The sequence below is a fragment of the Amyelois transitella genome, chromosome 24, assembly GCF_032362555.1.
Source record: "Amyelois transitella isolate CPQ chromosome 24, ilAmyTran1.1, whole genome shotgun sequence".
Lineage (NCBI taxonomy): Eukaryota > Metazoa > Arthropoda > Insecta > Lepidoptera > Pyralidae > Amyelois > Amyelois transitella.
Genome location: NC_083527.1, coordinates 1,557,977 through 1,571,320, shown reverse-complemented (window position 1 = coordinate 1,571,320; position 13,344 = coordinate 1,557,977). Strand labels below are relative to the sequence as shown.

Here is a 13,344-nt window from a genome sequence, read left to right as displayed (position 1 = left end):
TTTGGCTTAATGATAGAATTGAGATTCAAATAGGGACAGGTTGCTAGCCCATCGCCTGAAAAAAAGAATCCCAAGTTTGTAAGCCTAACCCTTAGTCGCCTTTTACGACATCCAAGGGAAAGAGATGGAGTGGTCCTATTCTTTTTTGTATTGGTGCCGGGAACCACACGGCACTGTAATATATACATACGTATAATCACATTTATATCCCTTGCGGAGTATACAGAGCCAACTTACTGATAGAATTGAGATTCATATAAAGTGACAGGTTGCAAGCGCGTCGCCTAAAAGAAAAATCCCATGTTTAGAAGCCTACCCTTAGTCGTCCTTTCTCACAGACTTTTTTCTGGTTTAATTTTTAACCGCCTTCAAAAAAAGATGGTTTTCAATTGACCTGTACGTATGTACTTATGTAATGTATGTACGCATTTATGTATATATGTCAGTCCGCAATCATCTCGCGTTTCGGTGAACCGATTTCGGTGTGGTATGGATGGAAAGTATGTAACGAAAGTGTTTGTTACACTTAAGGACTTCATAAAAGGAGGATATCAATTGAAGGCAGTTCTCTTTTTAAAAAATGTTATCGAATTTTGAAACACAGTTATCAAAATGTAAGTATATACATATGTACATATGTATATTTCCTCGTAAAACATACTAATTAAAATCTCGCCTGTACCCACATCAAATGGATTAGGGGTTCTTGGTTGCGTGGTTTACGTTAGAAATACCGATATTTCTTTTGATTGCGGTATATTTAATTGGTATTTGTGTGAACATACATGTACGTACATACATAAAACGGCCTCTCTGGCGCAGCGGTAGTACGCTTGTCTGTGTCACCGGAGGTCCCGGGTTCGAATCCCGGCCAGGGCATGATGAGAAACGAACTTTCTCTGATTGGCCTGGGTCTTGAATGTTTATCTATATTAGTATTTATTATAAAATATAGTATCGTTGAGTTAGTATCTCGTAACACAAGTCTCGTACTTACTTCGAGGATAACTCAATCTGTGTAATTTGTCCCGTAGGTATATATTTATTTATTTATTTATACATACATACCATCACGCCTGTTTCCCATTGGGGTAGGCAGAGACTATGGATTTCCACTCGTTACGATCCTTACAGACCTCTCCCGCTTCCTCCACACTCATTACATTTTTCATGCATATTCGACGATTACGGATACTCCTAACACCTCCCTTTTTCAAGAGATTCGATATTTTGTTCATAACATCACGTCCACGTCCCTTGCGGGATAGACAGAGCCAACAGACTTGAAAAGACTGAAAGGCCACGTTCTGCTGTTCAGCTTTTTGAAAGAATTGAGATTTAAATAGTGACAGGTTGCTAGCGCATCGCCTAAAAGAAGAATCGCAAATTTATATACAAATCCCTACGTCACCTTTTACGACATCCGTGGGGAAGAGATAGAGTAGTCCTATTCTTTTTTCTATTGGTGCCGGGAACCACACGGCACTAAGTTTTATATCACACAAAATCTAACGACCTTTAAAGTCTGATATGATTAAAATCCATTTTTCATAACAATAATAAACAATTTTTTAAACTATGTCGATTGTTTGAAAGCTTGGAGATAAACGTAAAAAAACTCTTCAGATATATTTATGTTTTCCGAAGCAACGTTTAGACTTACGTTATTACTATTACCTCTCGAAATAAATTCAGAACAAAAAGCTTTGCGGTAATGTAACATTCTATTTTTAACATCGCACCTAAATAGAACCAGATTTCAATAAGACACTGTCGATATATATATATTTTTTATATGAAAAAGTAATAAACAGATAAAAAAAACTTGATAAAACTGGTGTTGAAATTAAAATAATTGGCTTAATTGATAAAAAAATATATACGAATCAGAATTGTATGGGCTTTGATAAGAACACTTGGCCCTTATATTTACTCCACGCTCCATGCTTGATAAACTTCCCTTTTCAGGGCAAACAGTAACCGTTACTTATTATATATCATCATTAAATATACATACATACATATAATCACGTCTATATCCCTTGCGGGGTAGACAGAGCCAACAGTCTTGAAAAGACTGAATGGCCACGTTCAGCTATTTGGCTTAATGATAGAATTGGTGTTCAAATAGTGACAGGTTGCTAGCCCATCGCCTAAAATAAGAAACCCAAGTTTTTAAGCCTACCCCTTAGTCGCCTTTTACGACATCCATGGGAAAGAGATGGAGTGGTCCTATTCTTTTTTGTATTGGTGACGGGAACCACACGGCATATCATTAAATATACCTAAACGAAATTCATTTGTATAAACGAACGGACAAATCGATTCATTTGTCCCATCTTAATGTAGGTAAGCGTTGACATCTCACAATTTGTTCCAAGTCTGCGGGGCAGTGACTAATTGTCTACTACTAGAAATATTTACAGACAAATTACCGTTTTCACGCGTTAAAAGACAAATCTTTATTCATTCAATGTTACTACATACATATAATCACGTCTATATCCCCTGCGGGGTAGACAGAGCCAACAGTCTTGTTAAGACTGATAGGCCACGTTCAGCTGTTTGGCTTTAAGATATAATTGAGATTCAAATAGTGACAGGTTGCTAGCCCATCGCCTAAGAGATCCCAAGTTTATAAGCCTACCCCTTAGTCGCCTTTTACGACATCCGTGGGAAAGAGTTGGAGTGATCCTATTCTTTTTTCTATTTGTGCCGGGAACCACACGGCAAATGCAAATTCAATGTTACTTTAACACAAATTTCTTTCTTTTTTGGTAAGACAATTTATTATTTTCGTTTAATAGTTTTAAAAATACTTCCGCAATCTTTTATGCGTTAAGCGCGGGATGGGACATTATGCCAAAATAAATTCTTTATGTTTTATTCATTCATTCATCCATATAATCACGTCTAAAACAAAAAAGGGTGCCGTGTGGTTCCCGGTACCAATATAAAAAAGAATCACTCCATCTCTTTCCCATGGATGTTTTAAAAGGCGACTGAGGGATAGGCTTATAAACTTGGGATTCTTCTTTTAGGCAATGGGCTAGCAACTTGTCACTATTTGAATCTCAATTCTATTATTAAGCCAAACAGCTGAACGTGGCTTATCAGTCTTTTCAAGACTGTTGGCTCTGTCTACCCCGCAAGGGATATATACGTGAATATATATGTATGGGACGAAATATTAGAGAACTTTATTCTGATTGGGTATAAACAAAATTACGCAATACTAGCTTCCACTCGTAACTTTAATTGTGTCCAAATTGTAGCTTATAAATTGAATAATCCCAAGTTCATCAGCCCATCTCCGTAGTCTCTTTTCACGATATCCGCGAACCACACGGCACCCCGACAAAAGACGTGAGTAGCGAACTTCTCCAGAGCTTGGACGCCTTTACATACTTATAGTCACGTCTATATCCCTTACGGGGTAGACAAAGCCAACAGTCCCGAAAATTGAGATCCAAATCCATCGCCCAAAAAAAGGATCGCAATTTTATAAGCCTATCCCTTAGTCGTCTTTTACGACATCCATGAAAAAGACATGCGAGTGGTCCTATTCTTTTTTGTATTGACGCCGGGAACCACACGGCACTTACAAAAAAAAACAGTACTATCATAAATGATTTCTCAAGGTATCCGACCGCTGCGTTAGTATTGACCGCTATATTTATAGTAGTTTACACGGATTGTAAATCAGTATGTTTTTGTTTGTGTTATACCAATTCGGTTTAGCCGCTGTAATGGATGGGACTGCGCGGGCGTCCGTTTGTGCTTCACGTTTATTTGCTAGTTTTTTTATTTATTTTTTTTTAATTATAATATTTGTGACATGAATGAGTGTGAAAGGCCTTTATTATTATTACATATTTGTTTTTTTGCGAAAGTATTTTGTGTCTCGATTTAATCAAATAACAATATGCTGAGATAACAGCATCGCCGTGTGGTTCCCGGCACCAATATAAAAAAGAATATGACCAATCCATTTCATTTCCCATGGATGTTGTTACAGGCGACTGAGTGATAGGCTTATAAACTTGGGATTCCTCTTTTAGGCGATGTGCTAGCAACCTGTCACTATTTGAATCTCAATTCTATCATTAAGCCAAACAGCTGAGCGAGCGTGGCCTGTGACGGTCTTTTCTAGTCAGTAGGCTCTGTTTACCCCGCAAGGGATATAGACGTGATTATATGTATGTATTAGATCATGGCATGTAAAGTGATATAGGCGTGACTAGATTACCGCTGCGCCACAGAGGACGAGGCCAAAGAGGAACTTCCTTTTTTTTAAGTCGGTTATGATACAAAAACATCATCAGAGCAAATTGAGCAAAATTTTGTAAGGCCGACCTTATTTGGACACAAATAATTTCACATCATATAAAGTATGAGGAGCCGGCCGCACCCTGGGCCTCTATTATTATGATGCCCAGGGCAATTATGATGGGAGTATAAATAGCTTGAAATGAAATAAATCCTTAGTTACCTTTTACCGTGCCTTTTAGTGCCGTGTGGTTCCCGGCACCAATACAAAAAAGAATGGGACCACTCCATCTCTTCCCCATGGATGTCGTAAAAGGCGACTAAGGGATAGGCTTACATACTTGTGATTCTGTTTTAGGCGATGGGCTAGCAACCTGTCACTAGTTGAATCTCAATTCTATCGTTAAGCCAAATAGCTGAACGTGGCCATTCAGTCTTTTCAAGACTGTTGGCTCTGTCTACCCCGCAAGGGATATAGACGTGATTATATGTATGTATGTATGTAAAATAAATCCTTAGTTACCTTTTACAACTTCTTCCTCCCGGCTTTAGTCCCGGTTGCATCCTCACGTCTCTGGAGAGGAGCCCGGGTAAGCCTTTGACCATGGATCCTAGATTGGGTGAGTCAGGTTTTTATACGAAGCGACTCGCATCTGATGTCAGACGAACGACGAACCTTTGCAGGTACACCCAACTCGTATTGGATCCATGGTTACCTACACATCCAGTTGCCTGAATGTGCAGGTTTCCTCACGATGTTTTCCCTCACCGTTAGAGCATCGATTAGTATTCAAACTAATGTACATAACTTTGAAAATAGTCATTGGTACATGGCCGAGGTGGGATTCGAACCTGTTGCCTTTCTGCATTACGCATTTTAACCAAACATCTTACCAATTCGACCAGGATTCGCCAGTCGCTCCACAGTGAAGAACGTGTACGAGCCGCTCACAAGTTTTCGCATCGTTTGGGGGAACGGATCATCACGCGCCCCCCAACACCCCGCAATTCTTATTGCGTAGGAGGGGATAGCTCCCGGCGAAAACTACTGCCAGGACTGCGGGACTGATTTGCTCGCACCCCCCTAGTAGCCGGCCTCCCACCAGCGGGTCTCACCGGCGAAAAGGGGTTGGGTAGTCGGCCCCGTTGTTCCTTCGGCTGCACGGGAGCGACTCCACTCCCGCGCGTCGTCCGGGCTCCGAAATGGAGCCCCCCCCCCGGGAAGGGGTAGGTGCGGGTCCCCCGCACCCCTCCCCCGACATCGCCCTAGCGCATACGCCACCAGCGGCGTATGCTACGCCGACGGGCGTTTTTCACGCGCCCGCCGCCGCCGTCTCCGCCGCTGCTGTCGCCGCGGCGCTCACCGCCGCCGATGCCGCCGCCGCGGCCCCCGCCGCCGCAGTTTCGAACACCAACACGGCGACGACGACGACCGCAGCAGCATCTAATGTAACTGCCGCCGTCACCGCCGCCGTCACCACCACCGTCACCGCCGCCACCACCACCGTTGCCGCCACCGCGGCCGACACCGTTGCCGCCGCCGCCGCCGCCGCCGCCGCCACTTCTTCCGCCGCCGCTGCCGCTGCCGCCACCACCGCCGCCGCCAGCGCCGTCACCCCGGCCACCGCCGCCTCCGCGGCAGTCAGGACCGCCTTCGCCGCTACCGCCGCCCTCGCCGCCGCATCCACACCCGCGCCCCTCGCGTCCCTGTCCCCAAAGGGATGGATGAAGAGGGACGCGGAGATTCTCGTCCGGCTAGTGAAGGGGAACTGGCTGTCGCCGGGGCTGGCCCAATGGATGGCCGTATACCTGCGCCTCAAAGAGAATGAGGTGCGGGGGGTCGCCCCGTCGGTCGCCGACCTGACGGCGCTGGACTCAGCGAGGCGGGGGGTGATTGCACTGCCCCCCGTCGATATGGGAACGCCGAGGGGGAGGGTAATTACCTCCCTCCTGAAGAGGCCGGCCAGCCCTGATGAAGAAGGCCAAAAGAAGAAGCCGCGCGCCATCAACATGGGGGAGGAGGAGTCCCGCTCCTCCACACAGGAGCCGTCGTCGTCGGGGTCTATGGCGGACCTGACGGTGACGGAAGCAAGCCGCCGCCCCCTGCAGCGCGCGGCTACGATGGCGTCGGAGCGCGGCTCGGAGGCCGCCGCCGCCGCCGCCGCCGCCGAAGCGAAGATGAAGCCTCCGCCGGCCGGGAGATCGGCGATCCCGAGATGGCAGTCCCGGGACCCGCGCCGCGCCCAAGCGGGGGCGGACTCAAATCGCGCGCCCGCCCACGCGTCCGCCCAGGCGCCCGCCCAGGCGCCCACACAGGCGGCCGCCCACGCAGCCGCCCGCCCGCCCGCCCAAGCAGACGCCCGCCCGCCTAACCAGGCGCCCGCCCAACCAGCCGCCCGCCCGCCCAACCAGGCGCCCGCCCAACCGGCCGCCCGCCCGCCCAACCAGGCGCCCGCCCAACCAGCTGCCCGCCCGCCCATCCAAGCGGCCGCCCAACCAGCCGCCCGCCCGCCCAACCAGGCGCCCGCCCAAGCGGCCGCTCGCCCGTCCGCCCAGGCGCCCGCTCAAGCAGCCGCTCGCCCGCCCGCCCAGGCGCTCGCCCAGGCGCCCGCCCAGGCGCCCGCCCAGGCCCCCGCCCACGCATCCGCCCAACGCGCGCCGCCCTCGCTGGCCGCTCCCGCGGTATCATTTGCCCGGGTAGCGGCCGGCACCGGAGCCCCGCTGCCTCAAAGGAAAGGGGCACAACGGGGAGCAGCGCCCCGCGCCCCGCCCACCACCTCGGCACCCGCCGCCTCCACTTCAGCCACAGCTGCGGCCTCCACCACGGCTGCAGCCACCGCAGCCGCCTTCACCGCCACCGCCGCCGCCTCAGCCGCCCCGCCGCCGGCACAAGCGCCCCGGGAGCCGCGCTATCCTCGTATCTGTGTGGACCACCTACCCAATTGGGTGGCCCACTTTAAGGAAATAAGCCGCCTTCTGGGACGCTCGCCGGCCGCCGTCGCGCGCGGAAGAGGCGTCCACTTCACGCCGAGGGACGGCAACGAGTATCGAGTTGTCCAGCGCTACATGAACACGCTGGACGTGCAATGGCACTCATACTCGTTGCCATCAGACCGACCGTTGAAGGTGGCCATCCGCGGGCTGCCGCCAGACACCGAGGAGGCCGCATTAAAAGAAGATCTGGAAAAGAAGGGCTATGAGGTGGAGGCCATCAAAGCCATCCGGGGCAGGGGAGATCGCCCTGGATGCGTTTTCTTCACCCTCCTGGCACGGACTCCAAATTGCCAGGAGGTGTACACCGTGAAGGAACTTCTCCACTGGCCAACATTGAAGATCGAGGCGTGGAGGGGCAAACAGGGACCCGCCCAGTGCCACCGGTGTCAATTGTTCCGGCATTCGTCGGTCAATTGCCACCGATCAATCGTCTGCGTACGCTGCGGCGGGCCCCACAAGGCCACGGAATGCGAGCGGCCCTTGGACCAGCCCGCCACCTGTGCGAACTGCGGAGGACCGCACCCGGCCAACCACTCGTCCTGCCCGGTGCTGCGGCGCGAAGCAAGGAACAGACGGGCTGGCCCAGTCGCTCGCAGCGGTACCGCCCCCACGCCCCGTAACACCACAACCGAGGCAGCGGAGGGTTCTTTGATGGCCCCCGCCAACCCACCGACCGTCAGGGGAGCAGAGCTCCCGAAAAAGAAAAGGAAGAAGAAGAAGAAGAAGAATGCCGCCGCCGTGAGCTCTGCCCCCGTGGCGGAAGAAGAAGCGGCCGTGCCGACTCCCCCGGCGCCGCAACCCACTCCCGCGCCTGCCCCGGCTGCACCGATCCCACCAGAGCACTTTTACGCGCTGGTGCAGTCGGTGCAACAGATGCAGGCACTACTGGCCGCCCTCGTCCCCGCGGCCCCCCTCAGAGGCGTACCCACCCCTAACCTCTAATTATGGATGGTACGTCTCTGAGGATAGTGTATTGGAACGCGGGATCGCTCCAGGGGAAAAAATTGCTGCTGGCCAACTTCCTCCGGGAGCAGCGCATAGACGTCCTCCTCGTCAGCGAGACCCACCTGCGGGATGACCAAAAATTTGGCATCCCGAACTTCATCACTTACCGAAAGGATGAGAAGAGCCCGGTCAATGGACAAGCCTACCGGGGACTTGCAGTGTTGGTGAAGCGCAACGTTATCCACCAGCCCATCCCACACGTGGAGTTCCAGACGATGTACGCCCTTGGTGTGCTCGTCAGCGTCGCCGGCCGCGAGCTGCGGCTGTTTGCGACCTATATTCCGCCAGGGATCACACTCAAAACCAACGAGCTGTGGTCCCTCTTGAACACCACCACGCCAACGCTTGTGGCTGGCGACTTCAACGCCAAGCACACAGCCTGGAACTCCACGAAGATCAACCGATGCGGAAGACGCCTTCACCAGGCCGCTGTGGACCACGACTTCGAGCTGTTGGGGCCGGACGAACCCACTCACACCGACACCAGGGGAGGCTCCGACATCATCGACATCGTGGCCCACAGAGGGCTGACAGCGCTGCCAACACTGCACGTCTACCCGGACTTGCCATCAGATCACCGGCCGGTTCTTCTCATCCTCCGGGACCTTCCGGCGAGGGTCTCGCTGCCGAGGAGAACGTCCAAAATCAACTGGGACTACTACGGAGAGGAAATTGAAGGCAACAAGGCCAGTGTCGCCTTCAAGAGGGTCTCCACCAGTGAAGAGGTCGAGCTTGCGGCGAGTGCTATCACCCACAGCATCCAGCACGCTCTCGATGCCGCACGGATGCCCGTTCCGGCCACCGCCAAACCCGAGCCGCTCCCGGCGCACATCACCGCGCTACTGGAGCGGAAGCGAAGAATGCGGAGGCTGTGGATGAGTACTCGCTGCCCAACACTCAAAGCCGAACTCAACAAGCTGGTGGAGACCGTAAAGGACAAACTACAGGAGCACGCAGCCAGATCGTGGGAGAACCACCTCATATCGGTGGGCGGTGATATCCCCTCCGTTCACCGCCTCTGCCGGCAGTTGTCGGGTGTGCCACAACCCGTCCGGCCGCTGCTGGCAGCCGATGGCCTCCCACGATTTAAGGCCGAAGACAGGGCTGAGATCTTCGCCGAACATCTGGAGCGTCAGTTCACGCCGAACCCGGTCGTGGACCAGGCCCACCACGACAGCGTCGTCGAGCACCTTCGGGAGTACCTTGCGGAGCCAGTGCCGGAGCATGAAGACGCGGTGTTCTTCACCCCCGGCCAGGTCAAGAGGATCATCCTGAAGCTGAAGCCCAGGAAAGCCCCGGGCGCAGACAACGTCACGAATGAGGCGCTTCGCCACCTACCGCCGGGATTCATCACGGCGGTGACGCGCCTCTTCAACGGCATTCTGCGCTCGGGCCACTACCCGGACATATGGAAAACCGGAAGGGTGATCCTCTTGCCCAAGCCAGGGAAGGACCTCCGCATGCCTGAAAGCTACCGGCCCATCACGCTCCTCAGCGCCCTCTCGAAGGTGTTTGAGAAACTGCTGCTCGGCCTCATGCTGCCGCACATTCCACCGCGCGCCGAGCAGTTCGGGTTCCGGCCTGAACATTCTACGACGCTCCAGATCGCCAGACTTCTCGGCGAAATCTCAGTCGCCGCCAACCGTAAGGAGACCGTGGCTGTTGTGCTCCTAGACAACGAAAAGGCCTTCGACAGAGTATGGCACGAGGGGCTGCTGTACAAACTGTCGAAGAGCCAACTACCGAAAAGAATCATCAGGATTGTGGCCTCCTTCCTGAACGAGCGGAAGATCAGGGTGGCGGTCGAAGACGCCGTATCTTCGGAGAAACCCGTCCGGGCTGGCGTTCCTCAGGGTAGCTGCCTGAGCCCGGCCTGCTACGCCGCGTACACCGACGACATTCCGGTCGCAGATGGAGCCAAGCTGGCCCTCTACGCCGACGACGCGGCGTACTTCGCGGTATCCATGAGCGCGAAGCACGCCGCCAAGAAAGTCCAAAAAGCGCTAGACGCCCTGCCAGATTGGCTCCACAAGTGGAGACTGTCGGTGAACGTGGCGAAAACGCAGGCTCTGATCTCCGGGAACGCCGCCCCACCGCCGCCCCTGACGCTCTTCGGGAAGGACGTGGCGTGGCAGCCACACGTCACGTACCTCGGGGTCAAGATCGACCGTGGTCTTCGCCTGAAGACCCACGTCGACTCAGTGGTGCAAGCAGTGAAGACGGCCAAAGGAAGACTCCGTCCAGTGCTCTCCTCCAGCCTCCCGCTGAAGACGAAGCTCGGGATCTACAAAACGTACATCAGATCCCGCCTCACGTACGCAGCCCCGGCGTGGTACGCCTATGTCGCGGAGACCTACAGGCGTCGCCTCCGTGCTCAAGAAAACCAAAGTCTCCGCGACATCGTCGGGGCCCCACGGTACGTGAGGAACGCGACGATCCAGCGGGACCTTAAATGGGAGGGCCTGGACGCATTCATCTCGCGTCTGGCCAGTGACATGTTCGGCAGGGCGGACAGGTCGGCGCACCCGCATCTCGTGGGCATCGCGCCACTGCACGCTCGCCCGCCGGACCGAAGACACTGGCCATCACCCAGAGAAGCCGTCATCACAGCGAGCACCACTGCAGGCGCCGCACCCGCAGCGCCTGTTGACCCCGCGGGAAGACCAAATTAGTGGCCGCCACGGCCACGCTCAGTGACCTGCCTGCCGCTGCAGGCAGCGATGAAAGTCGCTGAAGAGGGCCACAAGCCCTGAACAGCACCCCACATTTCCGCCTGACGGCGGAAATGCAGGATGACAGGATGGAATGGAATTCGACCACAAACGCTCTTGACGCCTTAAACAAAAATTATGGGAAAGATTGACTTGTCTTATTTAAATATCGAGACCTACACATACATATATATCTATACTAATATTATAAAGCTGAAGAGTTTATTTGTTTGTTTGTTTGAACGCGCTAATCTCAGGAACTACTGGTTCGAATTGAAAGATTCTTTTTGTGTTGAATAGACCATTTATCGAGGAGTGCTTTAGGCTATATAACATCACGCTTCAACTTTTAAAGAGCGAATAAATAATGGAAAATGTGAAATAAAAAAACGGGGAAAATTATGCATCCTTGAGGGCTTCATGCCCATGCCCATGATGCCCAAAATAACTAGGTATTCCACGCGGATGAAGTCGCGGGCACAGCTCGTCTATACTAATATTATAAAGCTGAAGAGTTTATTTGTTTGTTTGAACGCACTAATCTCAGGAACTACTAGTTTGAATTGAAAAATTCTTTTGCGTTGCGAAAATTATTCATCCTTGAGGGCTTCAATGATGCCCAAAATAACTATTCCACACGGTCGAAGTCGCATCGTTGAATATAGATTTGCATATCATGTAGGAGGTTTAGATAGCTAAGCATTGATGAAGTCTTAAGTAGGTTTAACTGTAATTAGGTTAGTAAGCCGCTGAGTCTTGATTTCGGTATATGTAACGGATAATCAATTTGTCTTATACTTATGTACACACGTGGCTCCGCCCGCGTGAAACTAAAAATCATGTTATTCACGTTCTCGCGGGAAATTCGAAAAACATTCATTATTTTTTTTATATAATTCTTGCAGCAGTCTTGAAAAACCGACAAGGCACGTTCAGCTGTTAGGCTTAATGATAGAATTGAGATTCAAATAGTGACAGGTTGCTAGCCGATCGCCTAAAAGAAGAATCCTAAGTTTATAAGCCTATCCCTTAGTCGTCTTTTACGACATCCATGCCCAAGTAACAATTAGGCGCTAAAGTAAGATTTATAATAAGTCTATAAAAGCGCTAACTAGATTCTAAAGTGGTTTATGGGTGTAACAAATTAGTGTTAGAGCGCGCTCTAACCCTACTTTACCCCCGAATTGGGCACAATTTTTATATTACTTAAGGTTGTATAATGACGGTATACAAGAGTTATGGTAATTGGCTAAGAGGTACAATTAGTGCTATAAGAAAGTTATTATAGCGGTAACAGGATCTCTTAGCGATACAAGAGGGGTAAATAAGCATCAACGGACTCCTTAAGCGGTACAGTAGAGATACAAAGGCGTTAATTATATTTTCAAGCGCTAAAAGGGAGGTAAATAGGTGTTTTGTAACGGTCTGAACGCTATTCAAGATAATTAAACTAATTTTGTGATCTAATAATAAATAATTTTATTTTCAATGGCTATAAGTTTACGACTAATGATTTTTTTATTAAACAAAAAAAAGTGATATTGTATGGTGAGAAAGGAAGCATATTTTTGCTGCGAAGGGAAGTACACTGTGAATATGTTACATATTTATTGGCAAATAATTCGAGCGCCCGATGTATGTTGTCTATTTACTGAAAACTTTTCCACGTATTTACAACAATTTTTGTTTATTTTGGTTGCGACGCCATTGTCAAAAACAAGTAGTCAATATAAGAAATACAGTAGTGACCTTAAGCGCTATTACTTTACCTTTAGTCACAAAAAAGTAACAATAGACGCTATAGGATCTGTTATAGCGAAAAATTATACTCCTATTTGACTTAAGGTAATGCAAGAGAGTTTTGTATAACTTCAAGCATTTGGTTCTATATAAGATTAAATAAACACTATTGTAAGGCTGGTAGCGCTTATTAACGCTATTGTGCAACTTTAGGTTCTTGTAAAGAGTTTATTATCACCTGCATAGCACTTTTGGAGGTAGTAGCTAATTCTTATTCTTATTTAGATCTTAGAGTTCTAAGATTCACTTAAAGCTATAACACAAAATGCTGTGCATGTACAACAGTGTTAAGATTTGCCATAATACATCCATAACCTTTAAGCTCGCCTAATTGTCGCGCTTGTAACTCTGTATTATAAGTAGAAGTGATATACGTTACTTGGTACGCCACTTTATCGCCAATAGTCATAAGTGTTGCTACTGTAATGCCTTTGTAGCCCACTAAGTAACATAATAAGCTCTAATCGTCGCCTAAATGTTTGTTGGGTGGTAAAAGAGATGGAGTGATTCTGTAATTTTTTATATTGATGACAGGAACCACACGGCTCGCAAATTCAGAAAACCC

At 50.2% G+C, this 13,344-nt stretch overlaps 2 protein-coding genes across 2 annotated transcripts in view; one reads left to right on the top strand and one right to left on the bottom strand.

The window, feature by feature from the left end:
• The window catches only part of LOC106135895 (orexin/Hypocretin receptor type 1), a 73,843-nt gene that overhangs the window by 44,229 nt on the left and 16,270 nt on the right, over positions 1–13,344 (bottom strand). The window lies entirely within an intron of this gene.
• LOC132903342 (ice-structuring glycoprotein-like) lies at positions 5,473–8,205 on the top strand. Its single transcript, XM_060951393.1, has 2 exons — positions 5,473–6,681; positions 6,718–8,205. Exons 1-2 carry the CDS (start codon positions 5,473–5,475, stop codon positions 8,203–8,205), a joined length of 2,697 nt encoding a protein of 898 aa, XP_060807376.1.

What these genes read in the sequence shown, in the direction of transcription:
- LOC132903342 (XM_060951393.1), top strand. Translation starts at nt 5,473, where the DNA reads ATGGAGCCCCCCCCCCGGGAAGGGGTAGGTGCGGGTCCCCCGCACCCC. An exon ending in CCGCCCGCCCGCCCAACCAG is followed by an intron (nt 6,682 to 6,717) that starts GCGCCCGCCCAA and finishes CCGCCCAACCAG; the next exon opens with GCGCCCGCCCAACCAGCTGC.